This window comes from Aquila chrysaetos, chromosome 25 (assembly GCF_900496995.4).
Source record: "Aquila chrysaetos chrysaetos chromosome 25, bAquChr1.4, whole genome shotgun sequence".
NCBI lineage: Eukaryota > Metazoa > Chordata > Aves > Accipitriformes > Accipitridae > Aquila > Aquila chrysaetos.
Genome location: NC_044028.1, coordinates 2,192,210 through 2,214,527, shown reverse-complemented (window position 1 = coordinate 2,214,527; position 22,318 = coordinate 2,192,210). Strand labels below are relative to the sequence as shown.

Here is a 22,318-nt window from a genome sequence, read left to right as displayed (position 1 = left end):
GAGGCATCTGCGGGTTTTCACCTGTGGGGCCCAGATGCCCCCCGAAAGGCCGCAGGAGACGTTGACGGGGCTTCACCGCCTCCCTCCCGCAGGGCCCTGCGCCGATGCCGATTTCCCTCTCGTTCTACAGCCTGGGGAGGACGAAGGGTTTATTTAAACACCGTGGGAGCCCCGCCGTTGAAGGAGCCGAGCCCGCACCAGACCCCGCAGGCGTGAGGCCCGCTGCCCCTGCCCTCACTAAATATGGCGGCCTCCTCCGCAGCCCCTGCCCTCACTAAATATGGCGGCCGCCCCCGCAGCCCCCCTGCCCTCACTAAATATGGCGGCTTCCCCCGCAGCCCCGCCACCCCGCAGCCAGGGCGGAAGTAGGGCGGGGTAGCGTCACCCCGCGAACCCCTTCCGGGGTCGTCGCCCCGGAAGCGCTTGTTCCTTCAAAGAGTGGCGGGGTTGAGCAGTTCGGCTGTGGCGGGAGTGGTTCGGGCAAGCGGGGCCGGGGGGGTCCTATGGTGAGGGGGAGCGCTTGGGGGGGATTCGGGGGGGGGTGGGTTATGGTGGGAGGGGGGTTGAGCGGCGAGGGGAAGCGGGTGGGGGGGGGGGGGGGTTGGTTGGGGAGTGGGTTTGGGCCCAGCGGCAGGCGGGGGGGGGAAGGAGGCAGTTGGGGGGGGGGGGTGTGAGGGGGTTTTGTGGGGCTTAGAGTGGGGAGGAGGAGAATCCAGGTGGTTTGGGGGGCTGTTGGGACGGTGGGGGAGGGGAGGGGGCAGGAGGTTGTTGCATGAGGGCCGAGGGGGGTTATTGGGGGGGGGGGGGCAGGCAGGGTGATTTGGGGTGCGCCTGTTTGAGGGTGGGGAGCTGGGAGGGGGAGAGGGAGGGAGCAGGCGGGTCTGTGCTGGGGATCTCTGGTGCCTCGAGCAGGCAGCAACGGCTAAGGTATTGTGAGTACCAGAAGTTGTTAGCATTAGATAGTTCTTTCAAGGGCGGTCCCACCAAAGGAATGCCAGCTCTCATCCTTTTTTTCTTTTTTTTTCCCCACTCCTATTCCCACCCCCTTGTTTTTAGAGTTCTCTCGGCTCTGGCTGGAAACTGCAATGTTTCTTGAGCTGCTGACTGCCCTATGTTTCTGTCCCTACTGTAACTTACTCAATATAGATGAATAGTTTGGGTCTTGGAGAAGTCTGTTTCTTCCTTTCTTGAGGAAAAGACCTTCAAAGCGTGAACTATCTTTGTGTCCTATTTGCTGCCAAGTAGTTCCTTTCCTTTGGAGTTCAATAACCATGGGGCCATCGAAAAGAGAAGAGAAAGAGCAGAGCATAATCCTGATCAGCGATGATGAAGCTGAGAGCACGCTTGGGAATTCAGTTCTGTTAGTAGACCCATTGGGTAAGTACTGTGCTGCTGTTGTCAATTAAGTTCTGTAAAGAACTTTTGAAATAAAAACTGAAGTAAAATATTGTGTGATATGCTTGAAATGTGTCTTTCTGCTGCTAGGAAAACTAACTACTTCAAAAATAAATAAAACCAGGAGGAACTGCCATTATTTAATTGTTTGGGATTTCTTTGATGGCACTAGTTACTTTAAAGACTACTGCTGTGTAGTTTCAAAATATTACAAACCTAGCTGAGACTGGGCCTTTTCAACGTCAATTGGATCCTTTTTGGTTAAGTTACCTCTGTTTTGATAGTGTGTAGAAGTTTTTTTTGTCCCAGGCCAGTGTACCATTCTTATTGGCACCATGTGAAATCTTGTGAAAATTTGTGCCTTATAGTGTTTTTAAGAAATAAATTTCAATAGCTGGTTGAATTTGTAATGAAGTTGTAGTTACCTTTATACTGATTTACACTGCATATTCTCTTTTCTACAGAGAAGTCCGCCCTGGAAGAGGAGAAATCTGAAGAAGTTGTGGATGAGGAATGCGAACTAATGGTTACTTTCTGTAAACAAGCTAAAGTGATGCCTCATGCAAGATACGACTGTACAATACACCCGTTTGAGTATGTTCAGTGATGTGGAAGTTAATAGCAGATGTTCATTTTCCACATTTAGTCCATCTTGTCGAGTAACCTTGTTAGCTTTTTAACACCTGAAGGCAGAATAGAGTTGGAGAAGCATGTAACTTGTTTCATAAATAACATTCTGTTTTTCAACTCTGTAGGCGAATGGAATGTGATACGTGCTCACCCCTTGGGAAAAATGCTGATATTTGTAATCAGTGCTACTGCTACATTTGCGATAAGCTAGCTTCTGAGGTAAGAAGAGCCAAAATCAAGAAATGCATAACTTTGAGTAAACTGAATTACTCAACAGTCGTCTTAAAAGAAATCACTCTTTAAGAAACACTAAAAGAATAAATGATACATGAAACCTGATTATTTTAACCGTTCCTCTCCTAAATGAGGAGAGGTATCTGTTACTTCACAATGCTACTAAAAATGCGGTCGCTGTCTGGGTTTATTTCTAGTAGTCCAGCCAGTTGTTGGATTAGACATTCACTTGGTTTAAGCAAATGTACCTCCTGTTTGTCTTAGGCACACAATGTATTTCACGGAATGAGATTACTAAATCAGACTGCTTCTCACTGCACTAGACAAATGTCAAACTTCTAGTTTTTCCTATTCTAAGGAGCAGGCGGGGAGTTGTTGGGCATGTGGAGTTTGTTTGGGTTTTTCTTAGAATTCAGAAAACTTTGAACTGTGAACAAAGTTGGGGTGAACATGCAAAGACAGTGCCCTGTTACTAATTTACAATGGGGAGGATACCAGCCCTAAGTGTCTCTATAAGGTATTCAGGAATTAGGGTAAATTACTGTGGGTTTGGGGTTTTTTTCCTTCTTTTTAAGCCATAGTATTGAGGTATTGCCATATTGGCCTCTTGCCCTGACTGTCAGAATACTTCACTGTGGCTTTGTCTAGCTGCGTAAAGGACGAAATGAATTGCAGTCCTCCTGTCAGAGAGAGGAACCAACTTTTAATTTGCTCAACTGGAGAGAAAAAAAAAAAAAGCACTTACCTTGCTTTTCATGTTTTATGAAATAGTGCCAGAATTGGACAACCCCTTCCCTCTGTCACTGCAATGCACACAACAAAAGCAAATTCTGGAAGGACCAGCGTGACTTTGCCTTGGCTGGTGTTCTTGTAATGTTCAATTTGGACCTCACAGATATAGATGCAGACCTTCGGCATGGTGGTAAGCGTTATGCTCTTGTACTATCCCAAGAGATCTGTGGCTGCTTAGTCTGTGACTTGTTGGACAGCTTGTCTGGTCTACAACTCTTCTTGCAAAGGCTTGGTGAATTTTTCAGGTAGCAGCTTACTGTTGCTACTATCTTTCTGGGCCATACTCAGATCAGACACAGGTCTGCAGACAACCCAGCTTATGTACTTTCCTGCTTTCCTCCCTCTGGAAGAAGCAACAAAGTTTTCCTGGCCAAAAAGATAGGGTGCAAGTAACTTGCTAAATATTTTACATGGCGTACTTATGATTGTCTTTCTGTTTCTTTTGGCTTTGAAAAAAAAAAAAAAAAATGCACTAATGGTTTCACATCTGTCTGCTCTCTTAGGAAGTCTTCTAATAAAATTTATCCAGGAACTTTCTGTGGAATACAATAAGTATCTGGTTGGAGAAAGAATGCCTCCCACACAACATGAATGCTTTTGCCTCCCAAAATTGCCTCCTGGGCAATGCAATATCTGCAGATCACGCAACATGGAGATTGTATACAAGTAAGCAGCAACAGAACTTAGCTACTAGCAGTACATACTGGTCAGCGCAGGTTTGATTTCCTTTAGTCAAGTGATAATCAGAATCATGGCACCTTATATAGCAGAAACATAGTTGAGAGAATTTACTTGGCCAGTGAGCTATAACCTGGGAAAGCATGAAAGTAAAGCCTGTATTTTTACTAATTTGTTTTTTAGAATGGGGTTCAGCTTTTACTTGATGGTATGTGCCTTTGAAATGCTTAAAGTAATGGTTGTGCAAATACCTTTTCACTATGTTATAGATGCTTTTCAAGGAAAGGCAAGTCAATTTGCTCTCAAACTGTAGAATGGTCATAATTGCCATTTGTTTACGAAGTACATCGTTGCAGACACTTTATCTTATAGATTACTTAACTTTCTTAGGTATTCTGGAGTTTTTGCGCTGGTAACAAGATTTTTAAATCAGGCAGAAAGAGAGAGTCCTAAAGCTGCTGCTGTCATGTTTCTGGGAGCAGCTAAAGAGATAGCACTCCATAAAGACCCTGCTTTGTAAGTATCTAGTTCCACATCTAGTGTATGATCTTTGTTTGCTTCTGAAAAGGGGGAGACTAAGTGAGAGAGTTCTGCTTTTCCATTTATTAAGGGTGAGGACAGTGTAAAGATCACAGCCTTGGCTGCAGCACTGTGAGAGAAAAATGAGTACACCAGAGGGAGAAATGAGATTGGTTACAGGGAGGGATTTGGGGGAAAAGAGAAGGTTAAAGGTTGGATGTGAGAGGAAGCAGTTAAGTGGGATTGAGTCATGAGGGGCGAGGTGATCTCCAACAAGGGGAAGGTATTTGAGATGGGAACTGGGAGGAGGGAGGGTGAGAGACAGCAGATGATGGCAGGTGGAGTTAATTCCTCAGGAGAAGGTACAGGGACAGGGGAGCTTTCCTGAGTGGAGAGTGCACAAGTTGCATTGTGTGAAGAAACATCTGCTTCTGACCTGGAAGGAAGGGAGGATGTGATGTTCCTTGGGTAATAAGTTTTAGATGCCTCCCATAAGTCTAGAGGCTGACCTGCCAGCTGGGAGGACTGCATAATAAATAAATAAATAAAAACAGACTTTAAATACTTTAGTCTTTACTACTTGTGCTGGTTACTTTCTTGTTTATATCACGGCTGTTTCATGCTTGATTACTGTCTAGCTTGAGCAAGGTCCCAGAGCTTTGGTTTGCAAAACCTAAATATTTTGGGGCTTAAATTCAAGGCTTTTTATAAAGGAGAAGTAAACGTGGACTGGGTTGGTTCAACAGGCCAGAAACAGCAGCTCCTCTGCAATTCTTTCTGAGGAACTGTCAAGGTTTGCAAGGAGCAGGCTGGATACATTATTTGGGTAGGTCTCTCTTTGTACACTTATTATGAGTCCTGCAGCATTCACTGTAGTTAATGGGATGTGGTTTGGCCCTCTCATGGGATGATGATATACAGCCCTTCAGGGGCCCTGTAAAAGCAAAGATGTGCCCACAAAGGTCCAATACAGCAGGTTAGAAGATCTGGTACTGCTTTATGCTGCTTGGGTCGGGGGTGGGTTAGGTACTGCTGTAAAACAGTGTTAATTCTAGAATGTTTTTTACACTTTGAGCGCTTGTTTTTTCTGTTTGGAATAGTTTTTATTAGCATGATAGCTCCCAATGCTTCTTAAGAAAAAAGTGTTTTCTTAAACAGTTGAGTATAGAGAAGGAGAAAAGGCAGGAAAACAAGCCAAACATTAATTAGCGCTTTTTTCTTCCTCTCTTAGAAGCTGGCAGAACCTTGGTCATACTGCTTCATTAAAGATTGCTGTCCCTTGTCTGTTGCAAAGGTAAGACTTATCGTATGACAAGATGGCAATGGGATGGTTGCTGGCTGCAAACTTTCTGCTGGCATTTAAAATGCATTTCAAATTACTTTTATTCAAAGGCATAGAGAAAAATAGTGAATGCTTTAGCTCTTAAAAGCCAAAAGTAAACTTGCACAGATGTATAATCTTACGGTTCTGTAGCATCAGGAACTCCTTATAAGGGAACATAGCCTCCACTGTACTGTCTTAGGCATTGTTTGAGCAGAGCAAGAATAGCCTGCTGCTGCCTGTGTGTAGACTGTAGATGGGTAGCGACAGGCAGAAGAATATAAACAAGAGCATGCACTGGTCAGCGTAATGAGCAGGGACTTCAGCGTGCTATCAGGTTCTGCAGTTGTACACTACAAATCAGGATTTTTAGAAGCTCTGTTTAATATTAGTCCCTTTCTGCAAAGGACAAGGGCAATACCTGCCTTATTTAGAGCCATATAAACATTGAAAACCTTCTTGGTTGCCTCAAAGGAGAATAACTCAATGGGGAACTCTTAAGCCAAGAAGATGGATTACTTTTTGACTGTAGTCTAGGAGTGTTCTGTAAGGCCAGACCAGAAGGTGGTGTCAGGTAGCTACTTGTGGTTATTAAGCCGAAGAGTAAATAGTGTCTGTTAAAAGATCAAAACAGCAGTCTTGTAGTACTCCACTGGGATGGAGTAGTCAGGGATGTAACATAGTAAAGTTCCCCCAGAGGCTGATGAATGAGGACATCTAGCTCTCTTGGCTTAATTCATTTCTCATTTTAGCTTTATATTTCACCTTTAACCTGAAATTCACTTGCAACAGAAGGTTAATGAATTAAGAATTAACTTTTTTCAGGAGCACTCAAAAACAATTATATATTCTCACCTCTTATTTGAAACTAATGACAGGTATAACCTAAATCCTGTATCAGTTTTCATTTTACATTACTATTCTTGAATTTTTTAATTTCTTACTTTAAAAGAACAGGAAGAGGAATTTTTTTGCCTCCTTTCCCCAGATTTTAAGAGAGTAAACTCTTCTTTGTGTCAGTGTGCTATCTCCAGTTTTCAGTTAAGACAAATATGGTTTCACTAGCTGTGAAGCTGCCAGGAGCTCAGGTTGATCAGGTTGCCTGTCGGGTTCATCATATGTTGCTGCAGTGTTTCTTGCCTATACTCACTGGGGAGCTTTGTTTTAAAGACCACAGAACTCTGGTTTCACTGGTGTTTAAAAATAATAATAATAGAGCAATACCATTACTCATGACAAATCTTAAATCTAAATATAGATCCAAACTGTGTGATTCTTAACAAAAAAAACCCACCGTAGTTTCCCATAGGATTAAAAAAACCCCACAACTTAATAGTAATTCATCCAATTTTAAGAGATTTTGATTTTTCTTTTTTTTTTTTTTTTTTTTCCTTTTCAAAACATAGGATCACAACACAACTTCAGAGGATGCTGGTGTTGTGTGACTTTCCAAAAAATTTGTATGAAAAGTTTGTTAATTTTTTTCAGTCCATCTCACTCCCATGTCACTGTTTTGGCTTCTCAAATAGGTATGTTCTTTGTTTTTTGTTTACAGAATATATTTTTATATAGTTGCCTGATTTGCAAAACAGCTATATAGAATAGTTCTTTCACTGATAGTATTAGGTGTGAGCATTTTATAGGAAGATTTCAGTATTAGCTGCTTTGTATTTGTCCTGTCCTTACAGGAGAAGTTGTTGTTTGATGTTATGGCTAAGTTGTTGTCCAATGCTATAGCTAAGTTGTTGTCCATATAGTTTTTTTCTTTCTTTCTTTCTTTCTTTCTTTCTCCACCCCCCCCCCCCTGCCCCCGAAGTGAGCTGTAAACCTCAAAATGTTTTATTGGTAAATCTTCATCTTTCTTAAGGGAAATAAATTGTGGTGTACAAACAAAACATGGTTAAAAATTACTTTATTTTTGTACTTCCAGCTTGAATGTTGTACCATGGGACCATGTGTTACTGACCACAGTTTTAAAAGGCCAGAATGTCACTGGTCAAAGAACACAGAAAGGAAGAAAAGTATTTCTGTGGGAAACACTCCCTGTTATAGAGGCTCGAGTGGAGAAACTGGTAGATAAAAAGAAGTAAGATCGGTTTGGTCTTGGTTTGGATTTTTCATTTTATGAAGTCAACTTTACATTTTGCATGGTATTGACTGCAGTATAGTGTTTTCCATATATCTGCAGGAGCTTTGTATAATGGGGAAACATACAAAACAAAGACATGTTTGAAGCTGTTCATGCCCATTACTACTTTATCAACAAGGCCAGTAGCTTTTTGAAATTTTTCAAAGGAATTGAGCCCTTTGAACACTTCAGGACCAGAGAAGAATGTTGAAGTGGATAATTTTTGTTTCCATAAACCCAGTAGGTTTTAGATGTTGATGTTTAAAACAAATTCTGTTTGTCAAAGGCTGATTAGGTGGAAGACAGCAAAAAAGGTGCATTCTGGTCTGTAGGTCTTCAGAAGTCTGTATTCAAAAGAATACAGTCCACTTAAAGAATTAAATTGACAGGCAACCTGTTTTATTTTGCCAGAGTACAGAGATAATCTGGGGATAGCTTCTTGAAATTTATTTCCAACTGTCTCTTTCTGCCAGTTGTATTTTATTCTATTGTGCAATGTCTCTTATGTGGGAAGATCTACTGTTTTGCTTCATTAATTGTAGTAAATATTTGATTGACCTGTGTATAGCTTTACACTTCCTTCCTCTTCCTACTCACCTTTTTTTTTCTCCCCAGCTATAAAGAAGTTGTTCGCTACCTGAGAGCTGTGAAATGCAATGATACCAAAGGGTAAATGGCTTTTTTTCTTCTTCTTTATTTTTTCCCCATTTGGTTCTTTGCCTTAAGATTTTGTCCCAGTCTGTGTTTCTTCAATGTGCAATAAACTGGCAGAATGAAAAGCAGTAGGATTTTGGCCGCTGTTTGTGAAGTGAAAGCAATGCTGCATTGCAATTAACTTCCGCCTTACCAGATGTAACTTACTAGTGGTCAAGCATAATTAGATCTTTACATATGTATTGTAAACTTTCATGTTAATGAAAATCAAATATTCCTTTCTTCCTTCTTTCCAGGTTAAGAGACCTTCGAGATAAAATCCCATTCTACTTGTGTAAAACTGGAGACTTCCTCGATGCTGCGCATTCGCTGTTGTTTCCCGTCAATAGCCTCGCCTGCTGTACTGCCTGCCGGATAACACCTTTTCAGTTTGAGGTCTACCTGAAGATGTTCAGAACAGGCAGTGTCCCCACTGGAAAGGATATGCTAGAGCCTGGGCCCTGGATTACAGTTGGCAAGTGTGATTTCTTGCTTACATGTGTTTAGAACCTGCTTAATTACAGCTTTTACTTTTTCATTAAATCTAGTAACCCTCTGAGGGACTCTGAACCCAACTATAAATTGTCCAGACTAAAGCATGGTACATAACACTAAGCAGGAAGAATGTCTTTCTATTTGAGCATGAATTTGTTTAGTACACTTCCCACAAAATGCTAGTTTTGTCAGCTGTGAAGTTGTTTTGCTGAAAGCAACCTATTAAAAGAAAATACAAAGCTCTCTATTACATCATGGTATTACCAATGGCAGTGTGTAACTTAGCATTATGGTATGTCTCAGCCTTGACCTTGAGAATAAAAGCTTCCTGATTGAAAGGGTTTCACGATCTGCGTATTACATTCTGTCATTAGTTCAGCCACTGATTACTGTGATCATCTGTCTTGGTGTGTGCTACTTGTCCAGGTGTATTCTGAAATGAAAGATTTACTTCGGAGATGTTCAACTACTAGTAGAATTCTTAGAAGTACGAGATATTGACAGTGTGTATCGCACTATACTGTGGTGTGATGTACCTAATGAAGACTTCATTGTGGATCACCTGCTGTGGTGGCTTAGTCTAACTTGTATTCAGTTCTTTGCAGCTTTCTAGGATAGCATTTTACAGTTTATGATGTTTTTCTATTCAGAACCTACAAAATACTATAAAATAGCTGTAGACACTTGTTTGTGTCTCTTGTTAGGTTTCTGTAGAAACATATCTGTAACTAAGTTAACATCTTGTTTGTGTTCACACTATAGTTATTCAGGGAATATAAGATATGTTTTGGATTTTTTCTTCTTGCAGGGTCTCCCTTGAAAGATGGTGTTCTGGTTAAGCAGGCACTCAAACTCCTTTACAACAATGTGTCACTATACAGGAATGTGAGTCTATTAAAACTGTGTTTCTGTGGCTCATCGAGTGTTTCTGTGTATTACCTGTTTTGTCCAGTAACTTCTCTAATGCAAGGATTTGCTACCAGAACCCTTTTCTCTCTGAATAGTTTACACCTCTGAGCAGATTTGACTTTGTAAAAGAAATGTTCTGCTATGTTTTCAGCCTAAATGCTGGAGTTCCCTCATCATGATCTTGGGTAGTAGCAATTTGCTGGAAAAAAGTGGGCACCTACATCCCCTATCGCTGAAAGAGCCACCGCTTGACTTCCAAAAGGTAACTGAAACCGTACTGTGAAATGGGAAAATCTGTCGTCTTGCTTTTATACAAGACTTCATTTGATGTGGGCATTGGCTTGCCCTTGTAAATACTAAGAGTAACTTCACAGTGCCTCATCAAATACTCTTGTGGTATGTGCCCAATATAATATTTTGCAGAATGTTGTGATTCAGGAGTATTAAATGCAACAGTAAACAGATTAACTCTGCTTGCAGCTCGATGCCTGGTACTGATTCTATAGCTTTTAATGTTGAGATGGATCAGATAACAAAATGGATAGGAAAGCACTTTTAAGAAAAATGTGTTCAGATAGTCCTAGAGAGTCAGTATCTGAGTATTTTCTTCACAAGAACAGAAATAGCTGTCTACTAAGCAGAGTAGGTTAAAATGAAGATGTTATGTGATATGGTTTGGTTAGTGCTGTAGAGCCTCATCTTTCCTTGAGTATGATGTTGAACAGTCAACTTTCTCTGTAAAAATGCTGAAAAAATAAGTGAAAGCACATCAAAGAACTATCTTGGGCACTGATGTTTGTAGAGTATTTGGACATCCTTACCCTTTACTTCTGTTGCAGGGGGTGCTCGCTGCCAGTGGCGGCCTTTTGGAGGAACTGAAGTCAAAAATTAATGTTTCTTTACCACCTGCTATTTTGTCTCCTCATGTAAGTGTGCACATGGCAATAATGAAATTTACCATTTGTGTAATTGTGCTTGAAGATACAGCAGTATTGAAAACAGTTGGATTATTATGAAAAGCTTTTAAGAGGGGGCTTGAAGATTTTGGGGGGGGAATTGGCATAAGACTTAGGACAGTCTAAAGGCTAGAGCAGATATCTGCAGGTAAGAAAACTATTAGGGTCTGTTCTGGTCTGACACCATCTCCAACCTAGGACAAGTCTTTCTTTATCACTGTCCAAATTTATGCATTTATAAAGTGGGAGGGCTGGTAATAATTGATTCTGTCTTAACTTCTCACAGGGTGATCTTGTGTTGTTTGATTCAAATGGGAGACTATCCTTTGAGACTTGACAGTAGCAGAGAATTTCTAAACTTGTTTTGAATGATGGTTTCAAGTATAGTGAAACTTGTTTAAAGATGGCTTGAGATATATTCTATATTAAATACAGTCAATACACCTAAGGAGCTGTCTTATTCTTTTTTAGTTCTTTTGAGGAAACTTAGCTTGCCAGAATTTTTTTTTCCCCTTGAATTCTACTTCTGCTTCTGTGATGGTGTGAGACTTCATGTTTCTATGAGAACTTTGAGAGCACCAAGTGAAACATGCTATATAAATAGAAGTACCCATTCTATTCCCCCTTCTTTTGATCTTCATAAGATTCTTGTGGATGTCATGTTTGACATCCAACCTGTCTGATTGGAATGGTAGTTAGCTTAGTGCTGATTTGACTGGATATGATATACAAGTAGTGGGAAAGTGAGCTTTTAAATATATGTCGTCTTGTTGATATCTCTTCTTGTAGTTGCACCATGAGGCTTGTCTTATTCTCGCAGTGCAAGCAGTACAACAGATGCTTTTTTGTGATCTTCCATACTTGACTTCCTTCTTAGAGATAGCCCTGGCTTTTGGGGTGAGTCCTAGATATTAATTTCTGTTCTAAGAGATCAAATTATATTTAAAATCTGTGTAACACCAACTTAGAGATTTTAGACACATTTAACTTGGTTTTGTTCCCCTTTAGCTTTGCTGACCTCTAATTTATTCTGTTTTTTGAGAAATGATTGGCAATTAGGTTAAATCACTGATCTTATTTTGTCTCTTCCTAGAATAACTTTTGGGCTCTGAGGCTGTTACTGGACCATCTTTCCTACGAAGAACATGTTCTCCATGGCACTGTCAACCTGATTTTGAGAGATCTAAATCGTCAGAAAGCAACAATGCTAAAACTGTGAGTAAACACTTGCTCCCTGAAGTGTGTCTGTTCATGGTGACAGTAAGAGCAGTCCCGCAGCAGTAACGTTTAGCAGAGATGTAATCCTCAGCTCTTTGCAACTAGGCAGCCCAGTGCTTTGGTTAAGTCAAGAATGCAAATAAGATGCTAGGAATTAATAGGAAAGTTGTCTCTGAACAGCTGTGTTCTGTTTCCTGGTTTTGTATTGCTTAGGTGGCAAAACCTTGGTCCCCAGTATGTGGGTGAATTCCTTTGCCTGTTCCTGACTTGCAGACATAAGAAGATGCAATCCATTGGCCTGTTCACTCTGAATATTATTACAGAGAACCTGCATATGTAAGTGTGAATCTTCATCATAGCCAAAGAGAAAATCATTATGTGTTGCAACACTGATGGTAGTTTTCTCCTAATTAACAGTCTCAACTCACAATTCATTCTTGTTTTTTATTCTTCCCTCTTATTAGCAGTGGTAAAGATACTGAACATGATGGTTTGGGTAGACTTGAAATTGTTCTATGTTACCTGTTGCAACCAAATGGCCTTCTCGCTTCCCAGTGCCTGGTGTTATGAAAAACATGTTATGTGCTCTTGGCAACCCTGACTAGTCATCAAGATTACATATGGTACAGTCTAGTTCTATCGCTTAAATATCTTTGTCATCAACAACCACCAAAACATCTTAATTAGGACTTACAACAAAGTAGTTACTGAACTCTAAGGAAGCATAATACTGCATAAAACTTTATTTAGGGAAAATAGCTGAAAGTAGCTCAATGTGTGTTATTGTGTATCTGCAAGAATACAATGGGTGTACAGATGTCAATGTTTCTTTTAAACTTGTAAGAAACGTAAGGAATACTTCACATGGTGGTGAAGGAGTAAGTAGATCCCCACCAAAAACTAAAGATTCAGGAACATAACGTGCACTGCAATGCAAACTGAGGACAGCATTAGGTTTGTGCCTGCCGTTCTTATCCTCTTCTTAAAAGAAGAGAGACCCCTTGCTCCACAGCAGCACAAAGCTTCAGTGGGTGGGGAAAACAGAGTTCTGAAAAAGTCTGAGTTCTTTATTTAGATTACAAATGATAATAAAACACTGATGTGTCACTTTTGAAACCACTAGCTGTTTATAAGTATAATCCTTGCTCTCCTGTGTTATGCAGTGAAGCATTAGAGGCTTTAGAGTGATGGACTGTAATGTATTGACATAATAGTTTTAAAATTAATCGACTCTGTGGTTGTATACCGGAAGGCAGAGTAATTGCCTGCTCTGGCACTTTTAATTCACACGTAGCTGATGGCAGCAGAGTAGTGTTGAGAATTCACCTCTTAGTAACTGTCTTAAGTGGAAATCATGGACGTGTAAGTTGACCACCTTTGTGAAATGCTTCTGTCTGATTCTTCTCTCCAGCCTTTGCGGTGTGTAGCTGAGAAAATAAAATACTGAATTTCAGCCAGTTGTGCATGAGCTAAGGTGTATTTAACAAATTTGCAACTCCGTTGTCTTTTTTTTTTTTTTGTGTAAGACTTTACAGTATGCTCTAGCAGTGACCCAGGAGAATCTGATGAAATCCTGTTTCTTATGGTCTGTCTTTGTCTTAATTATTTTAATGCACATCTGATGCTGAAATCATCTCCATTTGGAAGTTAAAGTGAATTGTTGGATTAGCCTTCTTTTAAAGCTTTGAGTAATGCAAAACTCAGAGTGGCTGAGACTGGGGGCAGGTCTGTCCCTATGAGAAAATGGATTAAGAATCTCTATCTGTTTTTCAGGTGTCCATGGGCAAAGCATCTTTGCAACTTCTTTCACAATGCAGTGAGTATCTCTGTATTTTAGAATTTAATGACAAAGCATATCAATGAACACCGTATTACTTATCAAATAGGTATTTAAATCTATCATTTGATATATCACATATCAAATATATCATATGTCAGTGTCATTTATTATAGCACTATTATAAAAATTACTGAAGTATACCAACTAATTTTTTTTCTCTGCCCAGGGATTAAGGCACCTGCCCCTTGGCACTGCAGCTCATCATGAAGTCTCGAAGTTCATAAACATTTTTGAAAAACTGTAATTTGGCAAAATCTTCAGGAATATTTTCCAATTTGTCTTAATCTGAGAAATCTCTTCCTGGAGTCCCCTGTGTTCTGCTTTGGTTGTCATCTCCAAAAACGTTCAGCTAAAAACTGACTTCAGACAAATCCAAAAATGAGCTCCTAGGTTAAGATGGTGAACAGTGGCTGTATTTCAGCAGACATGTTTGGGAAATTTCCTTTCTTGTAGGTCCCTGTATTAAGCAGTTTAATTTTAAAGAAGTGGCAGGTTTAAGTTTTTTTTTTTTTAAAAAGCCAGTCTACAGAGAGATGCTGATGAGGGGGGTGGGAGGAATGAGGGGAGAGAAACACACACTTGTGGTAGAAAGCACCACAAGTCTTTACTTCTGTTGTGTTGCACAGCTGTGCTGTGGGCAAGATGTCTGCGGCAGAACAACTGCTGAGAGCGCTAAAGTTTTTTAAAAAAGGAAGAGTGCCTCTCCACAGGTGTACAACAGTATGCATTAAAATGCTGTTTGCACACCCTCTTTTATTTAGTGTATAATTCTAAAAAGTAAACCACTCTTGAGGCTGAAGGACATTAACTGATGCTTACTTGCTTCAAGAAACCAGATTCAGGAAGGCCTAATGCAGTAAATAGCTTGTTTTATTTGTAAATAAAAACCTCTAGTTTTCAGGGTCTTCCAGTTGTGGGGCTTTTGTTTTTGTTTTCTGCAGTGGGTGACTGTTAGAGTGGTGCTGATGGCTCTCTGGGTTTCTCAAATCCTTATTATAGTGATAAGTTTCAGAGTTCACTTCTGAACTGTGGAGGTAGAAATAGTGAAATATTTCTAGCCTGGTTTATACTCTTTTTTTTGCCCCACTACAATACCTGTCTGCATTGGTTTGGCAGTCAGGGGAAAAAGAATCTTAATATGTCATGAACTGTATTTTGCACATTTAAGGCTTTCAGTGGCTTTTGCAGCTTTTGTTATCCTAAATAAGCTATGCTATTATTCAAGTTTTCTATGAAAGTGTACATGTATCTAAATCAATACAATGTTAAGTAAAACTCTGTAGAAATTCTGTTGTTATGTTGTCAGTTCTGTTTTGGTTTTTTTGTGGGGTTTTTGGTTTGGTGTGTCTGCCGGGTTTTTTGTGGGGGGGGGGGTTTGTTTTTTTTTTTTTTTTAAAGGGTTGCTGTACCTTTATCTCGCGCTGTCCAAGATCAGCCAGGACAAGCAGAGGTCAGTGAAGTCCCCTGATACTTGGGAATCTGATTCTGCTGATTGTTGGCAGGGCTGGCCACATGGTGTCTTGTTCTGGTCTGTGCTCCTAAAGACGCACTGTGGTGTTTCATCCTGGTTTCCAAGAGAGGTGTTTCTTGCATGTTCCTAATATGATCTTTCTCACCTCATCTACCTGAGTAGTAGAAGGTCCCTGTTAGGGCTGAGGGGGAGAAAAAAAGAGGGGGAAGGAAGCTGCGACCACTAATCTTCACAGGTGCTGTATCTGTTTCGCCCTGATGTCAGAGCTTTCCTTTCTCAACCTGCAGTCTGGCCTGTGATGCTCTCTGGGTGCTTTCCCAGCAATGCAGAGAGGCTGGACAGCCGACTGCCCTGAAGGCTTCTGTTCTGAACTCTCCAAATTTTGTTAGTCCTTGGGCATGCTAACAATAGGGTGTTACATCGTGCTTTGTCACTTTGCTGTGGGTGTAAAATGACAACAGCAAAAGCAGCTGAGCCCTGATATCTGACTGAACTTGGACTGGGCATAGACTTTGATGTCACCCTGTTCAGTGCCCTGTGCAGGACCTGGCACAGGAGGGAGAGGGAGCAGGTGAGGGCAGGTTACCCCTTCGAGCCTGGATTTACCATCACAAGGAAAGGCTAGGAACTGCTTATTTACTGTAAGTAAATAGCATATCTATTCATTATTTATCTGCTTCTGAATTTTAATGAATTATAGCAGCCCTTATAGTGAGCATTATACTATAGATAATGATATAATCTTTTATGTATGAGAAAAAGACTTTCTCTGAAGATCTGCACTTGTCTTTGGGCAGGGGTTGGATAGACAGGTATAGTCATTACAGTCAACCACCGTGGAAAACATCTTCCCATTACCCTGAGACTATGACTAGCATAACCCCAGAAGTAAACTGAAGGCTGATCTCGCCTGCTTTGCTCCAGGTATAATTGAGATGAACAGAGCTTATTAAAAATTGAAATGTGTAGTTTGGAGAGGAAAATGGGCACCTAGAGCTGTCTCATCCAAATACTGCATTTTAGCAAACAGAACTCTGCTGTTTTAGCAAGTGTGTGTGTACAGCTAATACTGCGAAACAATAAATAGAACATTTGCAAGTAAGTGTCTGCATCGAAAATAAAATTTCATCTGAAAATGGTGAAATTGTCTGACCTTCTTAAAGTCTGGAACGGGACTGCTATCATCTAGCCCAGGAGCGTAATGTACCTTTGGGCCAAGGAGCTGCTGGGTTTTGGTCAGCTGTTGTGAGTGTGTGCATCACCATTGATTATGGATAGGGTTTCTGAAATACTTTGCTAATAAACTAATTGTTTACAGGCCAGAGCGGGGGAGTTCGTAAATGTTATATTGAGAACAAATAAACAACCCCCCAGCCAGTGCTGCCAGTAAATCTGTGTGGCTCTTCCAGCTCTGTTCAAGGGGAGAATGGTGATGCACATCCCAACAGGGTAAGCTTGGACAATGCGGCTGAGATCGTTCTGGATCCGAACAGAGAACATGAAGTGGGCAGCTTTACCCTTCACCCTGTGGGCAAGGGTGGATGTGTACGATACAACTGCAGGGGCTGAGTTCACGGCCACAGTGCCAGCAGAGCCGGGGCCATCCCCAAACATGCTGCTTCTGCCTGCGTTCCGCTTCCCAACCTCGTCTGCTCAGCGGGCTGGGAGACCGCTGATACCGTTTCTACCAAGGACACTAATTAACCTGCTAAATGAGTTTATCCCTTCGGAGTGTGCACCAGAGAACTGAGTTATCTAAAATACCATCCCAAAGAGAGCCATAATTAGCAGCCGGTGCTGAGGGCAGACCCCATGCTTCCCAGGGACGGCTTTGCAAGGTGGTGGGGGCTGGCGGCTCGTCGCTGGTGCGGTCCCTCACCCCCAGCCAGCATCCCTGGGTCGTGCGCAGCGTAGCACCAGGCTACGTTTGTCACATACGACATCCTCTTCCCAGCCCGCGGGCCAGCTCCTGCCTGGGCAGTTCCTCTCCTCCTGCTCTCGAACCTGCTCCCGTGCCGTACCTAAATAACGCGGGGACAGCAGTAAGGAGCGGGATGCGAGTCATTGCACAGCCGCCATGGGCCACAAAGGAGTCATGCTCCTTCAGCTGCCTGCCAAACCAAAAATACTCAGTTTTAATAACTGGACTAAGCAAAGTAAAAAAAAAAAAAAACCAGCTTGTTGCTGGCTGCCGGATTAACAGATGGCTACGATCATTAATATTGCAAAACTTCAGGAGTTCATAATTCTTTAATCTACAAAGCCGGTGGGGGTAGCTAATGCGGGCCCAGCAATCTGCTGTGCCAGGGGGCTGCCGCCCGCCCGCCCACCGCGGCCGGGTCCGTCCCAGACCCCCCAAGGGTTGGGCAGACGTTGCCTTGGTCCTGCCTGCCTGGCCAAGACAAGGCTCCCTGCCTGCATCGGGGGAGCTGCTGCCTGCGGGAGGGATGAGCGCGATGAACCCTCCGGACTCAGCGTTGGGGTTGACGGCAGCTCCTAAATTCGCTGGAGCCTGCCCTGCACCCGCGCGGCTCTGCCGGCCCGGCTCAGCCCTCGCCGCCGTCAGATTGCGGAAAATCCATGGAAATCCAATAACCCGTCTCCAGTGTCATTTTATCGTTAAACCCAAACCTTTCCCATAATTGTTTGGAGGCAGTGCAGGGAGATTACGATTGATGTCAACAGCCAGATAATCTGCGGTTCAGTGTTTGGTATCGCTGACCTCGTTAATAGATGCCGGTGGTGTTTGGAGCATGGGGAGCCTGCCCTGAGCTGCAGCCGCCCCAAAGGAGCCCCGTGGCTGTTTGCAACAGAGAAAAGCTCAGCATTGGTGTTGCAATAAAATAAAAAAAAAAAAAAAATATTATATTTATGATTTCCTTTGGGTGAAAAAAAAGCCCCTCATGCTATGGCTTGCAGTGGGCTCAGGGTTTGGCCCCAACCAGCTCCATCGATCCCTGGCCAAGCCCCAGACTCCAGCATCCTCGCTCGGAGAAAGGCGGAGGGCCGGCGGCTCCATGAGGCTGCCGGGGAGACTCTTACGGCCATCGATCGCCCGCGGAGGCTGAGGGCTGGGAGGGGAACCCGGCTTCGTCCCGGCCCCCCACGTTTGCCTCCATCCTGCTCTCGGCTTCCGTGCCCGAGTCCGTGCTGCAGGGCATCGGCCTTCTGCTCGGTAGAAATGGCTCTGGTGGTTTAATGCTATAAAGGCTTCTGTCTACTGGAAGAGGCATCCTACGTATAGAAACGTATATATGTATTTATGTATTATATGTGTATATATGCATTACTTTTATGTATGTTACGTAATATATAGTATATAATATGTATAACAAATTATAACTACACCTATACATATGAATATATCTATTCAACCTCCATACATACGGGATATATATATGCATATCTATGTATGTGTATGTGTAAACATACATGTGTGTATATATATACACACACACACTTTTTTTTTTTTTTTTTTTAATGTGTGTGTATACTAGACATTGGTATATGTTTGTATAATTGGATGAATCTGGCCCAGGTGTGTTTTAGAGAGGACAAAGAACCACCCATACAGACACTGGCCCTGGATGTGAAGGAGGGGCTCTGGGGCAGGATTTGAGGAGTTTTTCTTTGTGGAACCCTTGCTTTGCTTTTTTTTAAATGCAAAGCTGCTGTCACCATAATTACCTGAAGGGTTTTTTTTTTTAATTGATTGTTTAATGAAGGGTAGGGGTGGGGTTTTTCTCACTTCTTTGTGTTTTTACTTTTGCATTAATTACACTGCCTTTAATCAGCTGACAACTGTTAGTGGGCTTTTTCCCCTCCCTATAAGAAGTCACACTTTTTTTTTTCTTTTTTTTTTTAAATGTTGTTGCACTTTTCCCCTTGTGCTGACCCTGCCCCTTCACCCACCATATGGTTAGTCTCCAACTGCTCGCTTTTTGCATTTATCTTTTTTTTTTTCTTCTTCTTTTTTTAACCAACCCCTCCTCAGGTGCCCCCCGCTCCACGTCTCCCTATCCCCCCCCAGCTCCGCCAGCATCAGAGAAGCGGGAGGAAACAAGAAATCTGGAGAAGCCATGGGGCGGCTGGCTTTGGCAGGGATGCAGGCAGGGATGCAGGCAGGGATGCAGGCAGGAGCAAGGGCCTCACTGGGGGGGGCCGCTGTGCCCCACCGCAGGTTACCCCCCCATTCCTTGGGGGCCCTTCTGTCCCTTAGGGCTATGGGGGAGGCTGGGGTAACCCCATTTCGGCAGCTCGGCCACCGGGTACCAGGATGCTTCTTCCATCCTGGGCGCTCGCATTCAGCGGAGCCAAATCCCCCGGGAGCAGCGGGGGGGAGGACGCTCCCATTATCCGGCTCCTGCCGTGTTGGAGGCAGCTGGACCAGCCGTGCATTAATAGATTACACAGAGGATTTGGGCTCGCCAACAGCGAGGGGAACGCTCGCAGGAGGCAGCGCGGGCAAGGCCAGGGCGGCTTGCCGAGCCGGCGGGGACGGACGCAGACCCCGCTAACACCTTTTCCAGCAGAGGTAGGTGGAGGGTTCGGCCGCGGTGCTGGGATGCTGCTGGGATGGCTGGAGTGGGGATGAAGGATGCTGGTCCCCGTCTGCTTCCAGGAGAGCCGCCAGCAGGGACCGGAGCCCCGGGGGAGGCCGGACTGTGGGTGCAGGGGGGGGTGCTGGGCTCTGGGTGCTCACCCTCCTCCCATGCCCGGCTATTTTTCCGGGGGATGCTCTGCGGAGGAGCCGAGCTGGGGATGGATTTCCTGGCCCCCCCCCCCCCCCCCCCAGCACACCCAGCCCTTACTGGGGGCTGCAGGCTGGTCTGGGGTGCAGGATGGGGCACACGGGCACCCCTAGGGTCCAGCCACCCCGGGGTGCTGCCCTGTGCCTCTGCGCGCTGGGGGGTCCGGGGGTCACGGCCGGGAACAGGCAGGGGAAGGTCCCCTTGTGCCACCGATTCTTGGGGTGGCACGGGGGACCCGGGTGCTCGCAGAAGGTCTCACGCGACTGTGGTCGCAGCTTGTGCCCCATCAGCGGCTCTGCCTCAGTTTCCCCACCGTGCACGTCCCCACCGTCAGCCAGCACCCAGGGCCGCTGCTGGGCTGGGGGAGGACGCGAGGGGGTACGTGGTGGTTTCACTTGCTCCCCAAATCAGAGATGACTGTCCACGTGAGCCATTTCCAGGGCTGTCTATGCAGCCCTGTGGATGCCCAAAATCCCCCCTGGCCCCACCTGGGGCTGCAGCCAGGCAGGAGAAGACCAGGCACCCCCCCACTCCCCAAATAGCCTCCGGTTGCTATTTATTTGCCGCTCTCCACCCCAAGCAATACTACCATCCAAATTGCAGTCAAATCTGGCTAGGTCCTCGGGTTTTGCATGCGCCCGCGGGCACGGCACGGCTACAAGAGGGCAGCGCCGGGCACCTGCCCCCATGCCCGCAGGTAGGTGCAGCCTTTGCCTGATGAGAAGAACCCCAAAAACTCCCGGAGCCATGGGCTGCTCCATCATGGGGTTGGAAACCACCCCCCGGAGCATGGTGGTACGCTGTCCCCATCCAGGGGGACCCCGTCTTTGGGGGGGGTGCAGAGCTGGGGGGGTCCAGGGCAGGCTGCAGCTGTGGGATACGGCACCAACGTCCTCGTTTTCAGCCCCCCAGAGCCCCCGGCTGCCACCATGGATGAGTGGGACCTCCCGCAGTGGAAGAAGGAGGTGGAAAGCCTGAAGTACCAGCTGGCCTACAAGCGGGAGATGTCGTCCAAGACAATACCCGAGTAAGTGGGTGCCCACCCTCCCTCCCATCCCCGCACCCCACCCCACCCCCCCCGAGCAGCATCCAGCTCTTCTCCACCCCGTGGCCAGTACCAACATCCCCCTTGAAATCACCCCGGGCTCCCAAAACAAGGCAGGTTTAGAGATTTTCTTTCCCTTTATGGTTCTTCTAGCCCCCCAAGCCCCCGCAGCAGAAACTGCAGCAGCCCCCGTGCCGGTGCCTGCAAAGCCCCCCGCTGCTCCTTTCTGCAAAGCCCCCCCCCATACCAACTCCTTTCCAGTGCCCAAGCTCCAGTGGTGGCTGGGATGTGGCAGCAGCCGTGGGACCCCCTCCCAGGACCCCCCCCAACACTCCGGGCTCAGCCAGGCGAGTGTGCAGCCCCCCCCCCTTGCAGAATTCAAAAGACTTAAACCTTTAAAACAAAGTCATGAACAGGTATTTTCCCCCCCCTGGTTTGTACCTCACATGAAGGGTCTTGGGACATCCCACCAGTTAACCCAGCCCATGGCCCCATCACTCACTGGCCTCTTAGAAGGAGGGGGAACAGAAAAAAGCTACTTTAGGAAATAAGTTTTAAAACACAGTGCAAGGGCCGTCCCCATGCCAGCAGCACATGGGCAGCCGCAGATGTGGGGGACAAAAGGCTTTTATTAAACTTGTCTTGTGCTTAGCTCCCCCATCCAAAAACCAGCCGGGTGCGGGGGGGCTCACGCACTGGGACAGCTCGTGCCCGCTGCCACTGGAGCAGGGTGCACCCCAACAGCCCAGCATCGCTCCCCCCAGAGCAGGATTTACCCCGGACCCTGCCGTGCCCCCCATTTTGCTGCTGCGCAGCCCCTGCCCCGCGTCCCTCGCCGAGGGTGACGCATTTTGCAATGGTGGTCTATGCCCACCCCTTCGCTCCCCTCTCCGCAGGTTTGTGAAGTGGATCGAGGACGGCATTCCAGAAGATCCCTTCTTGAACCCGGAGCTGATGAAAAACAACCCCTGGGTGGAGAAAGGCAAATGCACCATCCTCTGAGGGGGTCAGCCCCCACCTGCGCCGGCTCCTGCGGCCCCTCGCTCCCCCACACTGAATGTACACTTTTTTATTAGCTAGCTTCCGAATATGACTACCTGAACAAAAACCCTACCCTCATCTTGTCTTCTTATTTTTAGTAGTAGAAGCGTTTCTTTTTTAGGGGCGGGGGGGACAGGGAAAGCAAGGAGGGTGGGCAGCACAGGGGGACGTGAGCAGCAAAGGCTTCTCTGGGGTTAGGCTG

The 22,318-nt window shown here is 44.8% G+C and overlaps 2 protein-coding genes across 4 annotated transcripts; both read left to right on the top strand.

Annotated features, from left to right (window-relative positions):
• The first annotated feature begins 35 nt into the window (after positions 1–35).
• LOC115335943 lies at positions 36–16,392 on the top strand. Of its 3 annotated transcripts, none has more exons than XM_030002312.2 (20): positions 36–212; positions 1,057–1,377; positions 1,860–1,989; positions 2,151–2,244; positions 3,031–3,181; positions 3,555–3,717; positions 4,120–4,245; positions 5,480–5,542; positions 6,976–7,098; positions 7,500–7,655; positions 8,313–8,366; positions 8,648–8,865; positions 9,694–9,770; positions 9,946–10,056; positions 10,634–10,720; positions 11,540–11,647; positions 11,844–11,965; positions 12,182–12,304; positions 13,742–13,784; positions 13,975–16,392. In XM_030002312.2, exons 2-20 carry the CDS (start codon positions 1,272–1,274, stop codon positions 14,050–14,052), a joined length of 2,133 nt encoding a protein of 710 aa, XP_029858172.1. In that variant the 5' UTR covers positions 36–212; positions 1,057–1,271; the 3' UTR covers positions 14,053–16,392. The 3 variants fall into 3 exon arrangements, with proteins under 3 accessions (XP_029858172.1, XP_029858171.1, XP_029858173.1); XM_030002311.1 differs by lacking the exon at positions 36–212 and adding an exon at positions 410–506; XM_030002313.2 differs by lacking the exon at positions 36–212 and adding an exon at positions 423–454.
• A 3,227-nt stretch (positions 16,393–19,619) lies between these two features.
• On the top strand, positions 19,620–22,157 carry GNG13 (G protein subunit gamma 13). Its single transcript, XM_030002015.2, has 3 exons — positions 19,620–19,813; positions 20,935–21,057; positions 21,972–22,157. The coding sequence occupies exons 2-3, from the start codon at positions 20,960–20,962 to the stop codon at positions 22,075–22,077; spliced, it is 204 nt and encodes a 67-aa protein (XP_029857875.1). The 5' UTR covers positions 19,620–19,813; positions 20,935–20,959; the 3' UTR covers positions 22,078–22,157.
• Positions 22,158–22,318: the final 161 nt, after the last annotated feature.

What these genes read in the sequence shown, in the direction of transcription:
- LOC115335943 (XM_030002312.2), top strand. Translation starts at nt 1,272, where the DNA reads ATGGGGCCATCGAAAAGAGAAGAGAAAGAGCAGAGCATAATCCTGATC. An exon ending in GTCCCTTGTCTGTTGCAAAG is followed by an intron (nt 5,543 to 6,975) that starts GTAAGACTTATC and finishes TTCAAAACATAG; the next exon opens with GATCACAACACAACTTCAGA. An exon ending in TGTTTTGGCTTCTCAAATAG is followed by an intron (nt 7,099 to 7,499) that starts GTATGTTCTTTG and finishes TTGTACTTCCAG; the next exon opens with CTTGAATGTTGTACCATGGG.
- GNG13 (XM_030002015.2), top strand. Translation starts at nt 20,960, where the DNA reads ATGGATGAGTGGGACCTCCCGCAGTGGAAGAAGGAGGTGGAAAGCCTG. An exon ending in TCGTCCAAGACAATACCCGA is followed by an intron (nt 21,058 to 21,971) that starts GTAAGTGGGTGC and finishes CCCTCTCCGCAG; the next exon opens with GTTTGTGAAGTGGATCGAGG.